Source organism: Hemibagrus wyckioides, linkage group LG27 (assembly GCF_019097595.1).
Source record: "Hemibagrus wyckioides isolate EC202008001 linkage group LG27, SWU_Hwy_1.0, whole genome shotgun sequence".
NCBI lineage: Eukaryota > Metazoa > Chordata > Actinopteri > Siluriformes > Bagridae > Hemibagrus > Hemibagrus wyckioides.
The window spans coordinates 19,820,815-19,841,435 of NC_080736.1; the positions used below are offsets into that span (position 1 = coordinate 19,820,815).

Consider the following 20,621-nt stretch of genomic DNA (forward strand, 5'->3'; position numbering starts at 1 on the left):
GGGGACCGAGTGTGTGCCGCACGTGGGCGCGAGGAGGCGCCTGTGAGGTGAGCTGGCTGGATCACAAATACCACCCTATCACCCTATTTAAGCGCACTACTTAGGCTATAAAATCAACGGGGGTTTCCCTGAGCCTTATGTAGTGCACTATGTCTTGTAAATGTTGGGTCATTTAGGATTAAGCCCGTGTGTATGTGTGGACACTGTAGCGGTCACGTGTCCAGGGCGCGCGCAGGCACACGGGGACGCGGAGGGAGGAGAGCCAGACGGCGGCCGCGAGAGAGAGAGAGAGAGAGAGAGAGAAACACACACACACGCACAGTCACACACACACTTGACAGGCGTCGTGCACGAGCGATGCTACTCTGTTATTCTATAAAACAAAGCGAAATCCAGTCTTTTTTTTTCTTTATGAAACTTGATTTGGACTCGAGATCAGACAAATTTGACAAGTTCACCAGAAGGCTACAAGTGTCCGAGCAGACAGAATTCATTTAAAGAGCCGCTTTTCTTGCTCTTCGTCGATTTATTCTTTCATCTCTGGAGTTTTTTTTTCTTTTAGAAGGAATTAACATCAAGGCGTATCATCATCATCATCATCATCATCATTATCATCAAGTGTCCGAAATCCTCTAGAGGAAAAACGGAGCGACCTGACCGACTCGATTCATCCACGAAGGTAAAACAAACAAACAAAGAAAATAAAGAAAAATCCTTAAAGGTAGGCTGCAATCTCACATAAAACATCTTAGTCATAGCGGAATTTCTGACAGAAACATCTGGCCAGCTGACTGACATTGAGGCTAAATCCCAAAAGGTCTCTCTGCTAGCTATATTAACTGCACTCAGGCTGCTACTACACCCTTCATGTATATATATATATAGGATTGAATATATATATATATATATATTGGACAATGGACCAGGGTGTGCGCGTGACATGATGCATCAGCTGTCACGCGAGAGAATGCTACAGGTGGAACGTTCGATTTTTTAACGTGTTTAAACTGGAACCGTGGGCGCGCGCGCGCGCATGAATACGACAAGCTAACGTCCCACATCACGTAGTAATTGAAAGTGAAAAACGAAGTTTTTAGAGTTTTTCCTTTGAGAACAAGGTAAATATTTGCCTATTTTTTCTTTTTCTTTTTTTTTGACAGGTCATCCTGTACTAGTCACGTCTTTATCCAATGAAATGCTTTCTAAAAGGTTTCGCCACACCCCCTAGATGCTGGGGGCGTGTCTTACTCCAAAGTTAGCTTTGTTTATATGTTTCATTTCTTCTTGTACAGTTTCAACTCTTCCCTTTCCTAGCTAGCCCTTGCTGGAAAATAAACGTTGTAAATAAGCTTGTGGATTGTAATCAGATGGTGGTTAGCGGCCTTAGCGACTCGGAGCTGTTCTATACCAAATTCTCAGACTTAGCGAGAACACGGTTCCCGGCGGCTTTAAGACTGTTAAAGATTCCTTATTATTAAAAGTGAATGATGTACCAAACGACTCTTGGTTCACGTTAGCACCATCCGACTCGAAACGTGTACGGTAATACTCCGAAAACATGAAGATGAAAATCCTCCGGGTTCCCATGCTAGTTCACTAAGCTATGTGTTTTGTTTAGACTCCGCTCTTAAAGGCGAACTGGTTGTTGAGTCAAGAATCTCAATACCCCATAATACGAACAAATCATGACTTTCAGGCCACGACGTTGGGTCTTTAAGAATAGTACACCGTCTCTTGAGTATTGGAGGTGGCGTTTAACAACGTACACGGCACAGCAACACAGAACGCTGCGACGTCAAACCTCCGAATGGACGCTGTAGTATGGGGTGAACTCATAGCACATCACTGTTCGCTGCTTTAATGAGTACATCGTTTATTCGCCATCTGATGTTCTGCTCAGCTTTGTATCATTTTGTAAGCATATTGTAGTTCGAGGCGAGGCGGCGATCTCTTAATACACCAGTTCTGCGGGGTACAGTATTTTGCAAGAGCATATATATTTATATATGTGGTAGTATGTTATATACAGTTTGAGGAAGTAACAAGCTATTTTAACATGTTATTTAGGATGTACAGGAAATGAAATGAGGAAAACGCTCTCATTAGTACAGAAGTAAGAAATTACGTCATGGAGAACGATAGCATGAATATGACTATTTCGACGCTGCTCGAGCGCGACATCTCGTACCCTATGTGCAAATGATACATAGCATAGCAGCGATCGAAAGGGATCCAGTGTTCAGTACAAGTGTAGTGACGGATATTCAGTGCAGGAGTATGCGATTCGATAGTATGTAGCTTAGTTTTTCCAGTCGCCAGGACAGAGCTGGTTCCTTAGCAACATGTCTTGGCCTGAAAATAAGCCAAAACTGCAAAGCGGTAATGATGCAACTGAGTGTAAGAGCGAAGCTAGTGTGTGCAAAAAACAGCAGTCGGGGAAGGGGGGAAAAAGAGAAGCGAAGGCGAGATGTTTGACATGCCTATATGACCGTAAGAGTGTGTGGGTGTGTGTATATGTATGGATGCGTGTGTGTGTGTGTGTGTGTGTGTGTGTGTGACAACTCAGTCAGTAATGTTAGGAAGGTCATCAGGTTTAGCGGTTTGGTAAAGCATCATAGAAAGACATTCTTTTCTTGTGAGACATCAAACCACCTCAGCTCCTGTGTATGTATGTGTGTGTGTGTCTTTCTCTCTCTTTTTCGCACACACACTTTCACGTTGCGGTCCCTGCAGGGTGATGTATTTCCAAAACAAACACGCTGAGAATTCCTCTCCCCCTCTGTGTAAGGGGGAAGAAAGGAGATGGAAAATATAACCTGAGTGAGAGAAAGAGACAGAGAGAGAGAGAGAAAGAAAAGAAAGAAAGAGTAAGAAAAGTCTAGTGAAGACAGGACAGAGGGACAGAGAGTAGGTGATGGACAGAGGATTTCTGGATCACGTAGAGTTCTATTGTTTAATCTCTCAAAGTAGAAGTAAAAGCAGCACCAAACTCTCTCTCTCTCTGTTTCTCTCTCTCTCTCTCTCTCTCTCACACACTCACACACACACACACACACACACACTTTCTCTCGGCATGTCAGGCCAGCAGCTGGTTTTTGTTATTGTTTATGAGCTTGGCGCATTTCCCTGCATTTCTGTTCCACACACAAAAGCACATTGAAAACAAATTGAGTGAATCTGCTGCACACTGAGGAATGTATATAAATGTGTGTGTGTGAGTGTGTGTGTTCAGACTGTGTGTTCAGATTTGGAGGACAGACAGGAAAAGAAAAAAAAGAAAAAAAGAAAGACAGACAGTGAAGAAGCGAGATTGTTCAAAAATCGAGCCACACGGCTTCTCAGTAACACTCTGTCCTGATACCGGACCATTCCTTCATTTTCAGGTGGGATTTCATTCTCTTACATATTTATTCCGAATTTAAATCCGTTCACGGTCTCCCAGAACCTCACAGTGGTGGACACATCAGTAGCCCAAGGACATGAGACAAGCAGAATATCATGGGTTTTTTTTTTTTCCACTCAGTAGATAAGTGCGTATCTGGGATTTGGACACTTTGGTTTTTATTTAAACCGGTGGCTCAAGTGGTTAAGGCTCTGGGTCGTTGATTGGAAGATCGGGGGTTCAAGCCCCAGCACTGCCAAGTTGCCACTATTTCTCTCTTGCCCTCTCTGCTCCAGGGGCACTGCATCATGGCTGACCCTGCGCTCTGACCCCAACCTCCAGGGATGGGATATGCGAAAAAAGAATTTCACTGTGCTATAATGTATATGTGACAAATTTTTTTCTTTTCTATTTTTATCATCAACAATTAACCCTTCTGTATTGAATCCTAAGTGGTCACTAAACTGCCCGAAGACGGGAAAACCTGGAGTCATCACCAGACGCTGGGTTTCTTCACTGATGATGCTCTGCAGCTGTCTTCACTTCCTGCTTGGTTTTTTTTTAAGGGCTTTTGCTTCCAGAAGGTGAAATGGAGCTCAGGTGGTTTGAGCTCTTGGCCACTGTAGAACCAAAAACGTCTCGAAGTATGCTTTCGGGTCTCTGTCCATCTGCGTGTGCCGTGTAATGAGTTTCGAAGCACTTCAGAATTCATCCTTCTGCTTTCATCGGCAGTCACATCATCACGAAATAAAAAGGAACTGGTTCCACTGGCAGGCGTACACACACCCACACCACTAAGCTGAGGTGGTATGACTGAGCTCATGAGCAGTTCCTTCCCTTCTCTATGCTCTTCTCTTCCCATCTAGTTAAACTTGGTCTCATCTCATCTCATCTCTCAAAAGGACGTTGTTTCTTCAACGTCTTCTTTCTTCCTGTTTCCAAGGCTTACTGATGGTGTGCATCTTGTGATAATCTCTCTGGTGAAGTTGTCCCTCCTGGTGGGTGTTCCGGGGTTTTTCTTCACCAAGGACAGAATTCTTGTCGTCCACCACATTGTTCCTGAGCTCACTAGGGCATTTCTTTTCTTTTCTTTTGAACCATGGTTTGGCTATACCTAATGTTTTTGCGATCTCTGTTTTGATTTTTTTCAGCCTAACGAGGGCCCGCTTCACCGGCACTGACAGCTCTTTGGCCTACATATTGAGAGTTAACAGATGCCACACTTGAGATTCACTTTTTATCTGCTTACAAGTGAAGGAATAACTCACATCTGGCCGCGGAACAGCTGAGCAGCGCTCACTAACACATATACATATTTCATTTCAACTCTAAGAAACTGAAGTCCGTGTACTTAACAACGCCCGTGACGCTTTCAGGAAGACGATGCAACAGATTGCAATATTTAGGGTTGAATCTGCTTTAGTAAAGCTCACCACCACTTAGACTGGAGGAATGTCTGGTCCTTCTTCCAGAGAAACATCACCAGAGTTTGGACTGAAAATTAAAACCACAAGCAAAAAAAAAAAAAAAAAAAAAAACCAGAGAAGGAGGGGTGAATTTTCATCTCTTTTTTGGAAGCTGTCGTGGCTCTCTCATCAGCGGCTCATTAGTCAGCTCTGCTTTGTGCTCAGACCTCATCCTGTTATGCATAAGCTTGTGTGTGTGTGTGTGTGTGTGTGGATATTTGCGTGAGCGAGCCACTCCTTTATAATAGGAGACACTTGGATTGCATGTGGCTTACAGACCGTGTGTGTGTGTGTGTGTGTGTGTGGACTGAATATGGGCAGTGCATCAGAGCTTTGGAAGGAAGGAGTCACTGCCGGTAAGAGAGACAGAAGGAGGGAGGGAGGGAGGGAGGGAGGGAGAAAACACGAGAATGTTAAATATGAGACATCACAAGTAGAAAAGATAAACATTTACAAAAACCCAGCAGTGTGAGAGAAAAGGAATGGAAAAGTCATTATAGAAATCATTATAGAAATGTACAGGAACCCCCCACCCCCCTCAAAAAAAAAAACGATAAGGCAGAGAGACAGAGCCAAAAAAGCGAGTAAAGATACTGGAAGGGTGAGAAGAGTAAAGAAAAGAGAGGTTGAGCCGAGGAAAGAGAAGAGGTGAGGGTGAAGGAAAAGAGGGCAAATGGAAGAGAGGAGGGGGGAAACGTAGAGGAACTGGTGCGAGAGGTGAAGAGGAAGGAAGGAAGGAAGGAAGGAAGGAAGATGCAGAAGAGAGGGATGAGAGAGAGAATAGTGGAGTAAGAGCTTACAGTAGAGGCAGAAAGCAAGAGAACGATGGCGACAAGCGATGTAGAGGAGTGGTGAAGAAAACGTCAGAATGGAGGAGAGAAGAGAAACACCAGCACCGTTCTCCCAAGTGGTTCAAGTTAGGTTAAGGTAATCAGAGTGGTGTAGAAGGGCTATGGTGGACGGCGTGCTCATAGGTTCTCAGTTTGGCATCACATCGAACCATTCTCATATAAGATTTCGTTTTTCGGCAGTAGTCAAAGTTGTATTGTTTAGAGCTGAGACTGTGTGAGGGAACAGTGAGCCCTGAAGGATCAGTTACTTCAGGATGTGTATGAGAGAGAGAGAGAGAGAGAGAGAGAGAGAGAGTGCTGGGGTGTAGGAAAGCAGGGAGGCAAAGTAAAGGAGGGGAAAAGTAACTGGCAAAAACACAGGAATGACGAGGGAGGAGAAGAAAAGTGCAGGGAGGAGAGAGGCTGTGTGTGTGTGTGTGTGTGTTTCTGGTGAGTATAGAAAAGAAAGAAAGAAAGAAAGAAAGGAAAGGAAAGGAGAGGGGAGAAAATGTGAGAGGAGTGAGAGTGTGTGTTTCCAGGGAGTGGCTTGCAAGACCATGAAAGTCTGCGTTCCTAAACTGAAGGGAGTTTCCTTGGAGAGGGAAAAGGCCTCAGTGATGTGTGTGTGTGTGTGTGTGTGTGTGTTGCTTAATGATTGAGTCATGTGATACCGTTGGGAACCAGATCTTCTAGCAATGCCACTGAGTGGAAGCAAAACAGTATAAAAACATCATGAAGCACAACTGTATGACAGTGCGGTGGGGATAATGCACTTAGTGACCTGTTTTACTAAAACACTCACACACACACACAAGGACGGACGGACGCGGGCGCTGCCTGTGGATATAGGCCAGATGCCGAGACAACTGTACCTCGTCAGCATGCGTGATGGAGGATGTAATTGTGCGTGTGTGGAGCTGGTACTCGTCTAGCAGAAAGAAATGTAAATCACTTACAGTCGCCTGAAGTAAATTTAGTACGTCGTCGTCTTTTTCCAGCTGTGTGCGTGCAGCCCGAGTGAGGGAGGGACGTTTTGCATACATGTATGTGTGTGTGTGTGTGTGTGAGAGAGACGTTCTTACAGAAACATTTCTAATCCTTTCTTACTTCCTTACTCAGTTTTTTCCTTCATTTCACAGGCACGCCATGCTCTCCTTAGACGAGCCGCTGGACCTGAAGGTTTCCTCGAGCCGGGAGAGGACACACAGAACATCCATCTGCGCCCCGCTCCGATTCGCCCGGACCAGGATACCACGTCCGACACGCAGCTCTGACACAGGTCAACACACACACACACACATACTGAAGCTGTCAGATTGCGTTCAGATGAAGTCTGAATGGATTTAAATATAAATGAGTTTAGAATGAACCTACCAGTAGCCCTATATTACAACCAGATGAGCTTCATATTCCCATTTTTCTTTTAAAGGATTTTAAAGTTACTTACAGTGGCGAGCAAAAGTTTGCGCACCCCCGGTCGACACTTCTGTAAATGATCCGAATTTCACAAGGCATAACGTTAAAAACGACATATTTATTTCATATTTTTAATCAGGGTTATGTTTGTGCACCCTGCAGTAACACCGACTTTGGAAAACATCACCAGCTTGTAAACGCTTTTATTCGTCTTTAATTCTTCTTCGGAGGATTGTTCACTCGTTCCTCCTTGAGTCCGTTTTTGCACGGACTCCTCGTCTGAGGTTTATCCACGCATTTCTGATGATGTTTAGGTCGTGAGACTGTGAGGCCCTGTCCAAAACTTTCAGCATGTTCCTCTTGAGCTGGTCTATTGTTTAAGATCATTATCCTGTTGAAGAAGCTATCCTATTTGTTTTTTTTTTCTCATCTTCAGCTTCTTTCACAGACTGTGTGATGTTTGCTTCCAGAATTCGCTGGTATTTAATTGAATCCATTCTTCCCTCGACCAGTGAAATCCTACCCGTGCTACTGGCTGCAACACAAACCCAAAGCATGATGGATCCACCCCCGTGCTTAACAGTTGGAGAGGTGGAAGTGTTCCTTCCCTGAAATTCCGCACCCTTTATTTCTCCAAACATCCCTTTACTTAAAAAATTAACACTTTTTTTATTTTAGATGTTCATTTGCAAACTTCTGATGCAGGAAAGTTCTTTTGCTGATGACTCTTCCATGACGAACAGTGCACCAGAGGCTGCTGAATCTCCCTGAAGGTCTTTTGCAGCATGTTCTGATTTGCCTTTCTTACAATCTGCAATCTTAAAGTACTCTCAGAAAGGTTTCTTGGGCTTCCAGACCTCCTCTTGACCTCCACTGTTCATGTAATTAAGAAATAGCAGATAACGTTATGGGCACTGAGGAAACAGCTACCTGAATACATTCTGCTACCTTCTTAAAACCTTCTCCTGCTCTATGGGCATCAATTATTACCACGGCTGCCGATTTTTGGGACAAGATTTACTGTATAAAGATATGAAATTTTAATCATCTGGCCTTTCCTAATGATGATTATGAACAAGCCATAGGTCTAACAAGCTAGGGAAGGTTGGTAAAAGTTATCTGAGAGCTTAAATCTCTTGAGGCACCCAAACTTTCGAATGTTGCTCCTTTCTCCCCCCTATCAAAAACTGTACAAAACAAAAATCATGCCTTGTGTAGAGCAGTTCATTTTGTGCTGCCGTGACCCGGGGTGCCAAAACTTTTGCATGCCACAGCATCCAGTCCTGATGGATTTAACACCGCTTCATGCTCAATTTGATATCGCACGCCAAACTCACGCTTACGGTGCAGGTCCGCTATGAAACTCGTTGCCATGGAAACGACATATTTACTGCTTTCCTTCTTTAACTGTCAGTAAACTGCATTCTCATTATCTCGGTCTAGCAGTTTAAACGACCAACTTTGTGTATTTTGAGAAAATAAATAGCAGCATGGTACAAAAATAACTGCATGGCAAGTCTATTTGTGCCGCAGAAAAATGATACGTCTGTTAAGTAAATTATTAAAATGTGTACCTTGTTTGTTTATCCAGAGCAATTCGCCCTCGAGCAAAACGTCTCTTCATACACTAACAGGGGACAGTTGGATTAGCCGTAATCTGTTGACTTTTCACCTTTGAATGGGCAGATAATATTCAAATAGGACTCAAGCAGTAATTTGTGTTATACACACAAACACACACACGTTACACAAATCTGCGGTTTGATTCCTGCTGCTTGTGGTTGCAGATATCGCGGACTCTCCCACATCCTCGAAGCCAGACCTCGGTGTGTGTCCCTCATCTCCTCCCTCTCCTCAACACTCCTCTTCCAGCTGCGGTCCCCTGTCGCCCCCTCAGGCCAGGGTGAGCTTCAACACACACACACACACACACACACACAGAGAGAACAGAAGGAAATTAAACACACTCCATCTCGGGCCGTGTTCCAGGATTGGTTTTAACACATTCTCCTTAATTTGCTCTCGAATCCCCGACGCCATCGTGTTCTAGACAGAGCCCGTGTTTAATCAGCTGAAAGGAAGTTTCGTGGATGCCTGAGGGATCGAATCATCAGTCGTTTTCTGTAAGAGACCGAACTTACCCACGAGGGGTTTCCGTATGTTGCAATTTCCTTTTCAAACCAGCAACACAGACAATGAGCTTGACGGATAAAGATGGGAATTTAGGCAAAGCAGGAATGACAAAATACTGAAAAAAAAAAAGATTCAAACCGGATTTAATGACAATCAGCATGCTAGCTAAGGAGTCAATAAGCTAATCACCACGGATACGACTTTGGAAAATGTCTTGAAAAATTTCCCCGATGTTTCCATCGTCAGGGGAAAGTCGTATCTAAACATCTCGAAGACGCCCCTTTGAACTTTTATTCAGTTATTCCTATTTATCAATCATCGCACGATATTCGTTCGTTTAATTCTAACACAGAAAGTTAATGGTGCAACCAACACGAGTCTGCTTTTCGTTTAAATCCTTACCCCCCCTGGGTCAATTCTTTGCAATTACAGCCACAAGTATTCTGGAATACGTCTCTGTCAGTGTTGCACATCTGGATCCTGATGTTATACCCGTTTCTTCTTGGCAAAAAGACTCTAGATTTGTCGGCGTGGATAGAAACCGTCGGCGAACAGCAGATTAAGTCTGGAGATTCTCGATCTGATCGAGGCTTTGATTTTTTTTTTCTGCCACACTCCGGTTCTGTTAAACGATGGAACTCTGGCACGGTCTCGAGTCTCTCTGGCTTTCTCCTAGGATTTTGCAGTGTTCGGTTCTGGCCTCAGTGTAAACGGTTGAGCTGCTGATGAAAAGAATCACCCTCTCAAACGCACTGACAGCAGGATGCTACCACCCCCATGCTTCTTTTTCTACTCGTTCGTACACTGAGCAGCTTTGGATCCTCTCGTTTTTTATAATGCTGGGTGTTCAGGATCTGTGAATGCTGTGTGTATATCTCTCTCTCTCTGTCTGTCTACACACATAAACCAACACCAACCTTTCTTTCACACACAGGATTCAGAGTCTGTCGGTTTCCAGTTTTTCCTACCGATCGGAGCAGGGGGCGGCCTCCTCCCACCCAGCTCTGTACTGACTGCTCAGCGCCGGGAGAGACGGGATTCCCCTGAACCTGTGGAGGAACAGCTCGCCTGCCGCTGGCTACGGGTAAGCGAGCTGACTGTGCTGAGATCCGAGAGCAGCCGAGCCTCAGTTAAGGCCTCACTTCTGAGGCGTTGACGGATTTCTCTGGGCAACAATAAACTGGCAATAATATACTAAAATAAATAATAAAGTCAAGCGAATAAGCAAACCAGCATGCTTGGTGTTTTTTTGTTTTTTTTTTGTAAAGCTATTAAAACTTAAAAGGTGATTTTATTTCAGTTCACTGCTTATAGTGTCAGTACCTGCTGCTGATATTTACATGATTTAATGATTTTATTAAAAAAATGCCCCTAATTAGAGAAAAAAACGAAGTTCCACTGCCCCCTGGTGTCAGTTTTATCCTCTGTTTTTTCTCTCTCTCTCTCTCTCTCTCTCTCTCTCTCTCTCTGTGTGTGTGGCTCTGCAGTGCCACCTGCTGTTCGAGTGCCTGCAAGATCTGGTGGATCACGTGACCGAGTCTCACGTCAAGCCGGAGAGGAGCTCGGGCTACTGCTGCCACTGGGAGGGGTGCGCACGCAAGGGCCGCGGCTTCAACGCCAGGTGACCGGGAACGCAAAAGCGTCTCAGAGTGTCTTTACAATTAATACTAACTCCAGTAATAATAATAAAAAAACGGCACACATTTATATAGATTATTTAAACGAGGATGTTATGTACCTCGATTTTGACACGGCACGACACCAGGAAGTTTTATTTACTAACTCTGCAGTTTACTTCAACCAAAAATCGTTGATTTCATAATCGCAGACCGAAAGCAAATGATGCTTTATGTTATTTAAACCTCTGTTCACAATGACTGTCATTACTGTGTTTCAAGTGTATAATGGAATATATAATTATACGTAATTGCTTTTCCATTTAAATAAGAATTATTTTCCACTTAAAGCAAATTAGTCAATAATTAGCAACACGTTTGCGCTTATGTGTATTAAATAAAACGTACACGATGTGGAGGCTGAGAGACACGTCACTTCCAGCCACTTGAAAGGCCGGATTTCATCACAGCTCACACATGAATTATCCATCTTTACATATTTACTGAGTAGAAGGTATACCAGGACAAAAGAAAAAAAAGTTGTTTTAGAAATGGGTGTGTTCATTATCGAAGGCGCGTTTAAATGGACAGGATTAGGAACGAGTACATCAGAGGAACTGCTCATGTTGGACAACAGATGCTGGGGACAAATGTTGGACATGGAGCTGCCAGGCAGGAGGCAAAGAGGAGGTATATGGATGGAATAAATGAAGATATGAAGCTAGTGGGTGTAAGAGTTGAGGACGCAGAAGATAGGGATAGGTTGAGAGAGATGATTCGCTGTGGAGACCCCTGAAGGGAAAAGCCCAAAGAAGAAGAAGTTGTTCTCATTGTCATATGAAAAGCCACTCTAGAATGTAGACAAGTTCATCATTAATCTGCAGCTCCGTTCCGTCCAAAACTAAATACAAATCCCTTCATCACACTTTATTTACAAAAAGTCCATCCATCCATTTTCTATTTCTTTATTCCTAATTAGGGTCACAGGGATCTGCTGGAGCCTATCCATCACATATTGGGCAAAAGGCAGGGGTACACCCTGGACAGGTCACCACAGGGCCATATATAGACAGACAACCACACACACTCACATGGGCAATTTAGAATTACCAATCATCCTAATGTACATGTTTTTGGATGTGGAAGGAAACCGGAGATCTCAGAGTAAATCACACGCAGGCACGGGGAGAACATGCAAACTCCACACAGAAAGATCTCTGCCTGTTCGAACCTGGGATTTGAACCCAGGACCTTCTTGCTGTGAGGCAATAGTGCTAACCACTAAGCCCCTACAAAAAGAGTCAAAAATCTTTAATGTTATATATTTGGTAATAATATAATGAAGTAATAATATAATTACACACAAACACTCGAATCAATAGCTGCAGTGTAGAGGTATGTACAAAAACCTGCTTTTCCTGTGCAGGATTCAGTTCAGTGTCTTATTTATACAGCTCTTGAAAAAAAATAAGTGACTACTGCCCAATCTCCAGATTTGACCCCTAATGAAAACCTCTGGAATGTCATCAAGAGGAAGATAGATGGTCACAAACCATCAAGCAAAGCTAAGCCGTTTGCTTTTTTGCAAAAAGAGTGGTATAAAGTTCCCCAACAGCAATGTGAGAAACTGGTGGAGAGCATGGAGCCAAAACCCATGCAGATCGGGGTTATTCCACCAAATACTGATTTCTTAATGTTTTTTAGCCAGAGCATTAACACAATTTGTTTACAAATGATTTGCATTTTGTTTTATTTGAGTTATTAAAGCTCTGCAAATATACTGCATGATCTTGGGTTATTTTGATGTGTTGTCATTTCCTTTAAATATACACTCTAAATAATAATAATTATATTTTGAATTTAGGAGAAATATTGTCACAAAAAAATGAAACAAAACTGTTCATCTCACCAATACATGAACCTGGAAGAAAAAAACAGAAGAAACTGATTATTTTACAGTGCTCTCTTATTTTTTTTCCAGAGCTATATATATATATAGAGAGAGAGCTTTTAACAACGGACATGGTCACAAAGCACATTTAGAAACGTTTATACGTTTATAATAAGCTAAATAAATAATAATAAATATATAATATAATAAAAATCTTGAATGTTTTTTTTTATTTTGTTTTTAAAACTGAAGGAAGTGGATAAAAAAAAAAAAAAACCATCAGCTTATGACAGTTTAGCGTTTTCTCTGTTTTATATTTCCGTGTGAATTTCATCAAAGCCTAAACAAATATATTATCCAGGTCTGATAAAAGTTTTTTAATTTGTTTTTTTCCACATACAGTCATCACTGTGATATATACAGTCTTTCTGTTTGTGTGTGTGTGTGTACGTGTGTGTACATCCAAACTGATAACACAACATGTCTCATGTCTCAGGTACAAGATGCTGATCCACATCCGCACACACACCAACGAGAAACCGCACCAGTGTCCCATCTGTAGCAAAAGCTTTTCCCGCCTGGAGAACCTCAAAATACACACCCGCTCACACACAGGTGAGTCAGACACACTCGTACCACAGGCTACATTCAACATAATTATCATATCCTCGCAAGTTACAGTTCCGTGTCAGTGCCGAACGAGTTATGATGACATGAAACTAAAATCCCACAGGGATATCAGATGAAGTGAAATTCTAGACTGTTTCCTAAACCTTAAATCAACAAGACCACTCAAAGTGTTAGTGCTAAACAAAGTAGCCTGAAAACACTCCAAGTTTCCATCTTTGTCAAATTCTTTACACACAACAGCTTTTACCCAGAACGATAGAGATCATTAATGACAATGCCTGTATTTTCCTTTCCAGGTCAAAACATCTACAACACTGACATACACTGATCAGGCATAACATTATGACCACATAGAGGTGCCGTAAATAACACTGAGTATCTCCTCATCATGGCACCTGTTAGTGGGTGGGATATATTAGGCAGCAAGTGAACATTTTGTCCTCAAAGTTGATGTGTTAGAAGCAGAAAAAATGGGCATGTGTAAGGATTTGAGCGAGTTTGATGAAGGGCCAAACGGTGATGGCGAGACCACTGGATCAGAGCATCTCCAAAACTGCAAAAGTATTCTTTAAGTCCTGTAAGTTGCAAAGTGGGGCCTCCATGGCAGCTTACAATACTTAAAGGATCTGCTGCTAACATCTTGGTGCCAGAGCACACCTTCAGGGATTTAGTGGACTCCATGCCTCGATGGGTCAGGGCTATTTTGGCAACAAAAGGGGGACCAATATTAGGGAGGTGGTCATAATGTTATGCCGGATCAGTGCATAAACATTTTGGTGCCACCATCGTTCATCATCTCCCTCACCATTTTATTTTTTGCTCCAGGAGAGAAGCCGTACGCGTGTCCGTACGAGGGATGTGGAAAGCGTTACTCCAACTCCAGCGACCGATTTAAGCACACGCGCACACACTACGAGGACAGACCCTACTGCTGCAAGATGGCCGGCTGCCCCAAGCGCTACACGGACCCCAGTTCCCTCCGTAAACACATCAAGGCCCACGGTCATTCCGTCTCCACCGGCAACGAGACCACCGTCGGCAGCACGGATCCTTCAACACCTCCCGCTTCATCCAGAGCTCATCTGGTGCTCCCTGGGGCTGCACTGGCTCTGCTGCATGCCTTCACGGGGCCTCTCATGGCTCTAGGTGCCTCTCCGCTCGATCTCTCCATGTCTGCAGGGCACACGGGGGCAGAAGCCATGCTCCGTCATAACAGCATGGCTCCCGGGCTGGGCAAGATGCCGCGATTCGACCCTTTAATGCTTCCTTCGTTTGGGCTGGAGGCTAAGCAGAGGGTGTTGAAGGAGAAGCGCGGTGATGTTGAGGATGATCACGATAACAGGGAGGTGGAAGAAGGACGCAGCACTTTGTCCTGGGTGTTCGTCCCGCCGGGTATGATGATGCTCAAGCAGGCCGTGGTCAGCTAGACCGCCCTGAGTCATGTGACGTGTAAAAAAAAAAAAAAAAAACAACAACAACAAAAAAAACAACCACAACCAAACAAACAAAAAATATCAAAATCTACCATGCTATTTTAGCTTGTTTTAAAAGAAAAAGTCTTCAATCTTATTACTTGACGCGTTTCGAATTTTCGAAGCACATTCTAATACAACGCTGTATTTTGGGCAGAAACCGTAAGAAACCTGCAGTATTTTTATTTTATTTTTTTTTAAACTCGCTGTAAGTATTCTAACAGTCCTCCAGACATGTATGTTAATCCTCACCTGGATTAAAGTACAATGCAGTGCTATTTAATGACGAGAAGAACTCGTGCCAAACCAAACGCATTCATCATACCATGAGTGTGCTTCTAGCAGTTCACCTTTCCCACCAAGAACACTCCTGACTTAACGTGCAGGATGCAGCGTCAGATAAGAACGCCTAGCGTGCGTGTTTAATATTCCACACGTGTCAGATTGTGACACTTGCGATCGAGAAAACTCATGACGACAATCCGGAGCTGGAGAGCAGCAGGAACATGGAGGCTTTACCCTTTACTCCTGCTCATAAAAGAAGTCAAACAGATTGAGACCGCAAACCTGGAATGAGGATGTTGTTTACGCTACACTTTACGTTAACACTGACCACCCTGACCAAATCACCGCCATGTGATTTTTTTTTCTTCTTTTCCCTTAGACGAAACACATCCAGTGTTGAGGAAATCTTGAGATGTTTTAATGCTGATGATTTATCATTCCTTCCCGGTGTTAGGGTTTTTTTTTTATTTCTCGCCCAACAGGAAACTTTGACAAAGGCAGCGTGATCTGATAACGCTAGACAATGGTCCATGAACGACCAAGCTCCTGACTCGTTTTGCACAATCTTTTGTCATTACCTCTGACATCATCGTAACCAGTTCAAGTGCCTTTCTCACGAGCTTTTACTGCTGGGCTGTTTGGTAGTCGACGGACTCGGGCACGCGGCGGCGGCGGCGGCATAATGTGGTCTCTTTCTCGCACGTCTTTTTTGCGCAGGCTGATGAGCCAGATTTAAGAAAAACTCTTACATATAGAAACATTCACACAGTGATATAAACCACATTATTACATCACTGAGTCTCACAACCGTGATGTGATCTATACCTATAGCTACATTGAGGTGAGTAAAACAGGTAGGATAGAAGTAGCACGTCTGCTGCAGAACACCGGGTTCGAGTCTCGGCTCAGGCGAGAGCTCGGGGTCGGATGCAGGAAGACGAATGTTCATGTCACTCGGCTCAGCCGCGTACGTTACCGATGAATGCATCTAATAATAAGTCTAATCTAAGTGCAGTGGTGGAGAGTTCTCAGGAAATTCATCTCTACCCTACCAGCCAATCTCACATCAGCAATCACAAGCCACAAATTTATTTTAGAAAGTATATTTATTTTTACGGCGTGAGCGAGACGCACTGATCCAGAGCCACTTACTTTTATCTTATTTACACAACTGAACAGTTCAGGGCCATGCTGGAGGCACAGCAGTGACATATCCACCATTCAGTCCAGACTTTAACCACTGCTTACCCATGACTTACCTTTCCCCCTTTCTCTTTCTTTCCCTTCCTTTCTTTTTTCCTTCCTTTTTCTTTTTCCTTTCTTCATTTCTTTTTCTTTTTAGTGTCTTTCTTTCTTTCTTTCTTTCTTCAGTTCTTTCTCTCTTTCCCCTTTCTTCAATTTTTTCTTTCTTTTCCCTTTTTTAATTCTTTCTCTCTTTTCCCTTTCTTTAGTTCTTTTCCATTTCTTCAATTCTTTCTTTTTTACCTTTTCTTCATTTTTTTCTTTTCCCTTTCTTCAATTCTTTCTTTCTTTTCCTTTTCCTTATTTTCTATTTTCCTCTTCCTTCCTTCCTTCCTTCCTTTCCTGACCTTTTCCTAACACATCTAAAATCATAAAAGTGCCTAAACTCTGTACTGATTAATAATGCCGAATAGTGAATATTAAGATATTGAACAAAAGATTTCTAGAGACTAACACGGAGGGCTTGGTATCAAACCCGGCTACACGACTCGTTTGCTTTGATTGGATTGGTCTTTAGATAACGACACACTGCATCAACACGAGTCACAAAATACTGTGTCTATTACACAAGAGGGAATAATGGTGCATGGGGTAACGAGCTACATCTCTCCATTCAGTAGTCCAGACTGTGTCCACTGAGCCGCTGCTTCCCCATAACGTGTGTATATAAATATCATCACGGTCGTTTATCCCGCTGAGTAAGACGTCGTTCTACGTTCTTCTTTCTGAAAGACGCCGCCGCACACCGCCACCACGTGCCACGCTGGAGTAACGCTCACTTCTAAAGACGAGCCTCGTCCCCAAATCAGGGGTTTGTGCGACTGGTTACACAAAGGTACCACCTGTACGAGAGGCATCCCGGACGTCCTGTACGCTACACGCATGTACGAATGGAAGCTAAGTGTCATGTACGCCAATATGTATCATTTCCTCCTGACATGTGTTCTAATAATGAGCATGCAGAATATTTCAACAAAAAAAAGCCAGCTCCAAGAGATATTGTCATGTGAGATTCTGACAATTATCATTACGACGATGACGACGAGCAGCGTCTAATAAAAACAGGCATATGATCAACAGTGTCTGTGTTTTACTGGAGTAACATTACACCACCTGCAACATGACTCTGGCTCGTCTACGGACATATTACCACGAGTTTCTTTTTCTGTCTTTCTGTCTTTCTTTCCTTCTTTCTTTCTTTCTTTCTTTCCTTCTTTCTTTCTTTCTTTCTGTCTTTCTTTCTTTCTTTCCTTCTTTCTTTCTTTCCTTCTTTCTTTCTTTCTTTCTTTCTTTCTTTCTTTCTCAATATACCTTTCCTTCTTTCCATCTTTCCTTCTTTCCCCATTTTCCACTTTCTTTCTTTCTTTCTTTCTTTCTTTCTTTCTTTCTTTCTTTCTTTCTTTCTTTCTTTCTCAATTTACCTTTCCTTCTTTCCATCTTTCCTTCTTTCCCCATTTTCCACTTTCTTTCTTTCTTTCTTTCTTTCTTTCTTTCTTTCTTTCTTTCTTTCTTTCTTTCTTTCTTTCTTTCTTTCTTTCTCAATTTACCTTTCCTTCTTTCCATCTTTCCTTCTTTCCCCATTTTCCTCTTTCTTTCTTTCTTTCTTTCTTTCTTTCTTTCTTTCTTTCTTTCTTTCTTTCTTTCTTTCTTTCTTTCTTTCTACTTTTCCCCTTTTCCTTCTTTTCTCTTTCCCTCCTTTCCTTTTTTTCTCTTTCCCTTTTTACCTTCTTTTCTCTTTCCCTCCTTTCCTTCTTTTCTCTTTCCCTGTTTACCTTCTTTTCTCTTTCCCTGTTTACCTTCTTTTCTCTTTTCATCCTTTCCTTCTTTTCTTTTTCCGTCTTTTCCTTCTTTTCTCTTTCCCTCCTTTCCTTCTTTTCTCTTTCCTTCATTTCCTTCTTTTCTCTTTCCCTCCTTTCCTTCTTTTCTCTTTCCTTCATTTCCTTCTTTTCTCTTTCCCTCCTTTTCCTTCTTTTCTCTTTCCCTCTTTTCCTTCTTTTCTCTTTCCATCTCTTTCCCTCCTTTCCTTCTTTTCTCTTTCCCTCCTTTTCCTTCTTTTCTCTTTCCCTCCTTTCCTTCCTTCCATCCTTTTCGTAACTCATTTTTAATTATAAATGTGCTCAGAGTTTAGAACGAATATTCAAGCTATTGAACAAAAGATTTCTAGAGACTAACACGGAGGGCTTGGTATCAAACCCGGCTACACCACTTCTTTGTTTTTTTTTACTGGATTGGTCTTTAGAAAACGACACACTGCATCAACTCATGAGTCACAAAATACTGTGTCTATTACAAAAGAGGGAATAATGGTGCATGGGGTGAAGGGTGTAACTCCATGTGATCTGTCTGCACACTCGGATGTTTTCTGGTTTTTACAAGATCATATAAAACGCTCAAAAGAAACCGTGTTAATGCCTGAGGGGGAAAAAATCCACCTTGGCATGGAAATTCTGTGGCAGATTTGTTGGCAACAGAACAACAATAGTACTGAAGGGGAAAACGTGAGGGACATACGGTACGCGGCGTCGATTTTCATTTGAGACGTGAGGAAAACACGCTGAAAAGCAAAACCTGTGTAAGTTTTTTCATCTCGTCAGCAAGAGGCTGCTTTTTACCCCTTGGTCAGAATCCTGTACCTTTCAGCCACAAGTGACAAAACGATTCACTTGCTGCAGTGAAAAAAAGAAACCCATGAGGAATCTCACACTGGATTGTAGAAATCTCGTATTTCGATCCAATTCAATTTCATTTGATTCAATTAAATTAATATTAAACGTATATGATTATATTAATTTATAATTTTAAACAAAATATATATTAAAAACAAATTTAATATTTTAATATTATTTTTAATTATATATTATATTATATTATATCATATCATATCATATTATATCTCCTTGACGCAGCACCAGTTGAGTCACAAGTCTGGGTGTGCAGTCTACCGAGCAATATACAGCAACATGGTTTAAGCTTCCACTGGACATATCCTCCTAAACCAAATATGCTCAAGGTGTCGCGCCATTACATTAACTGTAAACAATGTTCCTCAAATACTGTGTGAATGTTATTTAAAGAAGGTGTGGGTCTGTTGATATCCAAATGGTTTGTGATTTAAAGTAAAGTAAAATGCATCGGCGAGTCTCTTTTTCTTGTTGCCATAAAATTCAGCCACGGTCTGCAGCAGCGAACTGTAGCGTACTGTGTATAACATCAGTACGCCGCCGACTTCTGGATTCTGATTGGTCAAGAGGTGCGAGTTTATTCTCCTGTATAGATCAGAATCTCTGACTGTAGTGGCGCTTCAAATCACAGCTTTATTTTGTAACGTTTCCATAGCAGTAGGGAATTTACACGGACGTCTGTTTTGGGCGGTTCAAAGGAAAAGTCTTGTTTTGAAAAAAAGGAGTGGTTTATTTAACGCTCAAGGAAGGAATCTCCAGTGTCAGTGTGTTGCAACGGTGAGAAGTAAAGCTGCAAGTAGGTCAGTGCGGGAACGACAGTTGCTGCTGTTTACCATTATGACTTGCGTCATTGACGAAAACGTGACCTTAACGTTGTTCATTACTGTAATCACTTACAAATTGTGGTGTAAGAGGAATAAAATGTGTGCTGATGAAAAACCGTCACTGCTCAGTTGTTAATCATTTTCCACTAACCCCGCCCCAATAGTTTATTACACATCTACTACTGAATAAAAACACATCTGGTAGCTACATTTGTAGCTGTTAAGTAAAAATGTTAAGTAACAGGGGCAGTGGTGGCTCAAGTGGTTAAGGCTCTGGATCGTTGACCGGAAGATCAGGGGTTCAAGCCCCAGCACCGCCAAGTTGCCACTGTTGGACCCTTGAGCAAGGCCCTTAACCCTCTCTGCTCCAGGGGTGCCGTATCATGGCTGACCCTGCGCTCTGACCCCAACCTCCAAGGATGGGATATGCGAAGAATATGTAATGTAATGTATATGTGACAAATAAAGGCTGTTTCATTTCAAATAGACTTACACAAGAATTACATGTATCAGTACATGACCAGTATAACTGGTTACTGCTAGTTCTGCACCTGCAGGTTCTAACAAGTACGTCAAGCCAAGCATCAACGCTGACTGCATTCTTTGTGCAGTGGGTTGTTGTGCAGGGTGGAGACATACAATGGAGACATTTAAAAGGGGGGTGGAGTGTAGATAGTCGAGATAACAATCCTAGAGGTCCAACAAGCTGGACTGCTCTGACAAAACCGACACCCTCTGTAGGAAAGAACAGAG

The 20,621-nt window shown here is 42.6% G+C and overlaps 1 protein-coding gene across 6 annotated transcripts; it reads left to right on the forward strand.

Moving 5' to 3' along the window:
• The first annotated feature begins 248 nt into the window (after nt 1-248).
• Nucleotides 249-17,440, forward strand: glis2a (GLIS family zinc finger 2a). 6 transcript variants are annotated; one of them, XM_058382012.1, is made up of 7 exons: nt 249-679; nt 6,818-6,957; nt 8,882-8,997; nt 10,162-10,311; nt 10,715-10,848; nt 13,231-13,349; nt 14,190-17,440. In XM_058382012.1, the coding sequence occupies exons 2-7, from the start codon at nt 6,825-6,827 to the stop codon at nt 14,789-14,791; spliced, it is 1,254 nt and encodes a 417-aa protein (XP_058237995.1). In that variant the 5' UTR covers nt 249-679; nt 6,818-6,824; the 3' UTR covers nt 14,792-17,440. The 6 variants fall into 6 exon arrangements, with proteins under 6 accessions (XP_058237995.1, XP_058237998.1, XP_058237992.1 ...); XM_058382015.1 differs by lacking the exon at nt 249-679 and adding an exon at nt 3,288-3,383; XM_058382009.1 differs by lacking the exon at nt 249-679 and adding an exon at nt 5,274-5,775.
• The last annotated feature ends 3,181 nt before the right edge of the window (nt 17,441-20,621 follow it).

Bases quoted from the DNA above. Each gene is read 5' to 3' on its own strand.
- glis2a (XM_058382009.1), top strand. From the start codon at position 5,717: ATGGAGGAGAGAAGAGAAACACCAGCACCGTTCTCCCAAGTGGTTCAA. The intron at 5,776-6,817 runs GTAATCAGAGTG...TTCATTTCACAG, and splicing joins GTGGTTCAAGTTAGGTTAAG to GCACGCCATGCTCTCCTTAG. The intron at 10,849-13,230 runs GTGACCGGGAAC...CTCATGTCTCAG, and splicing joins GGCCGCGGCTTCAACGCCAG to GTACAAGATGCTGATCCACA.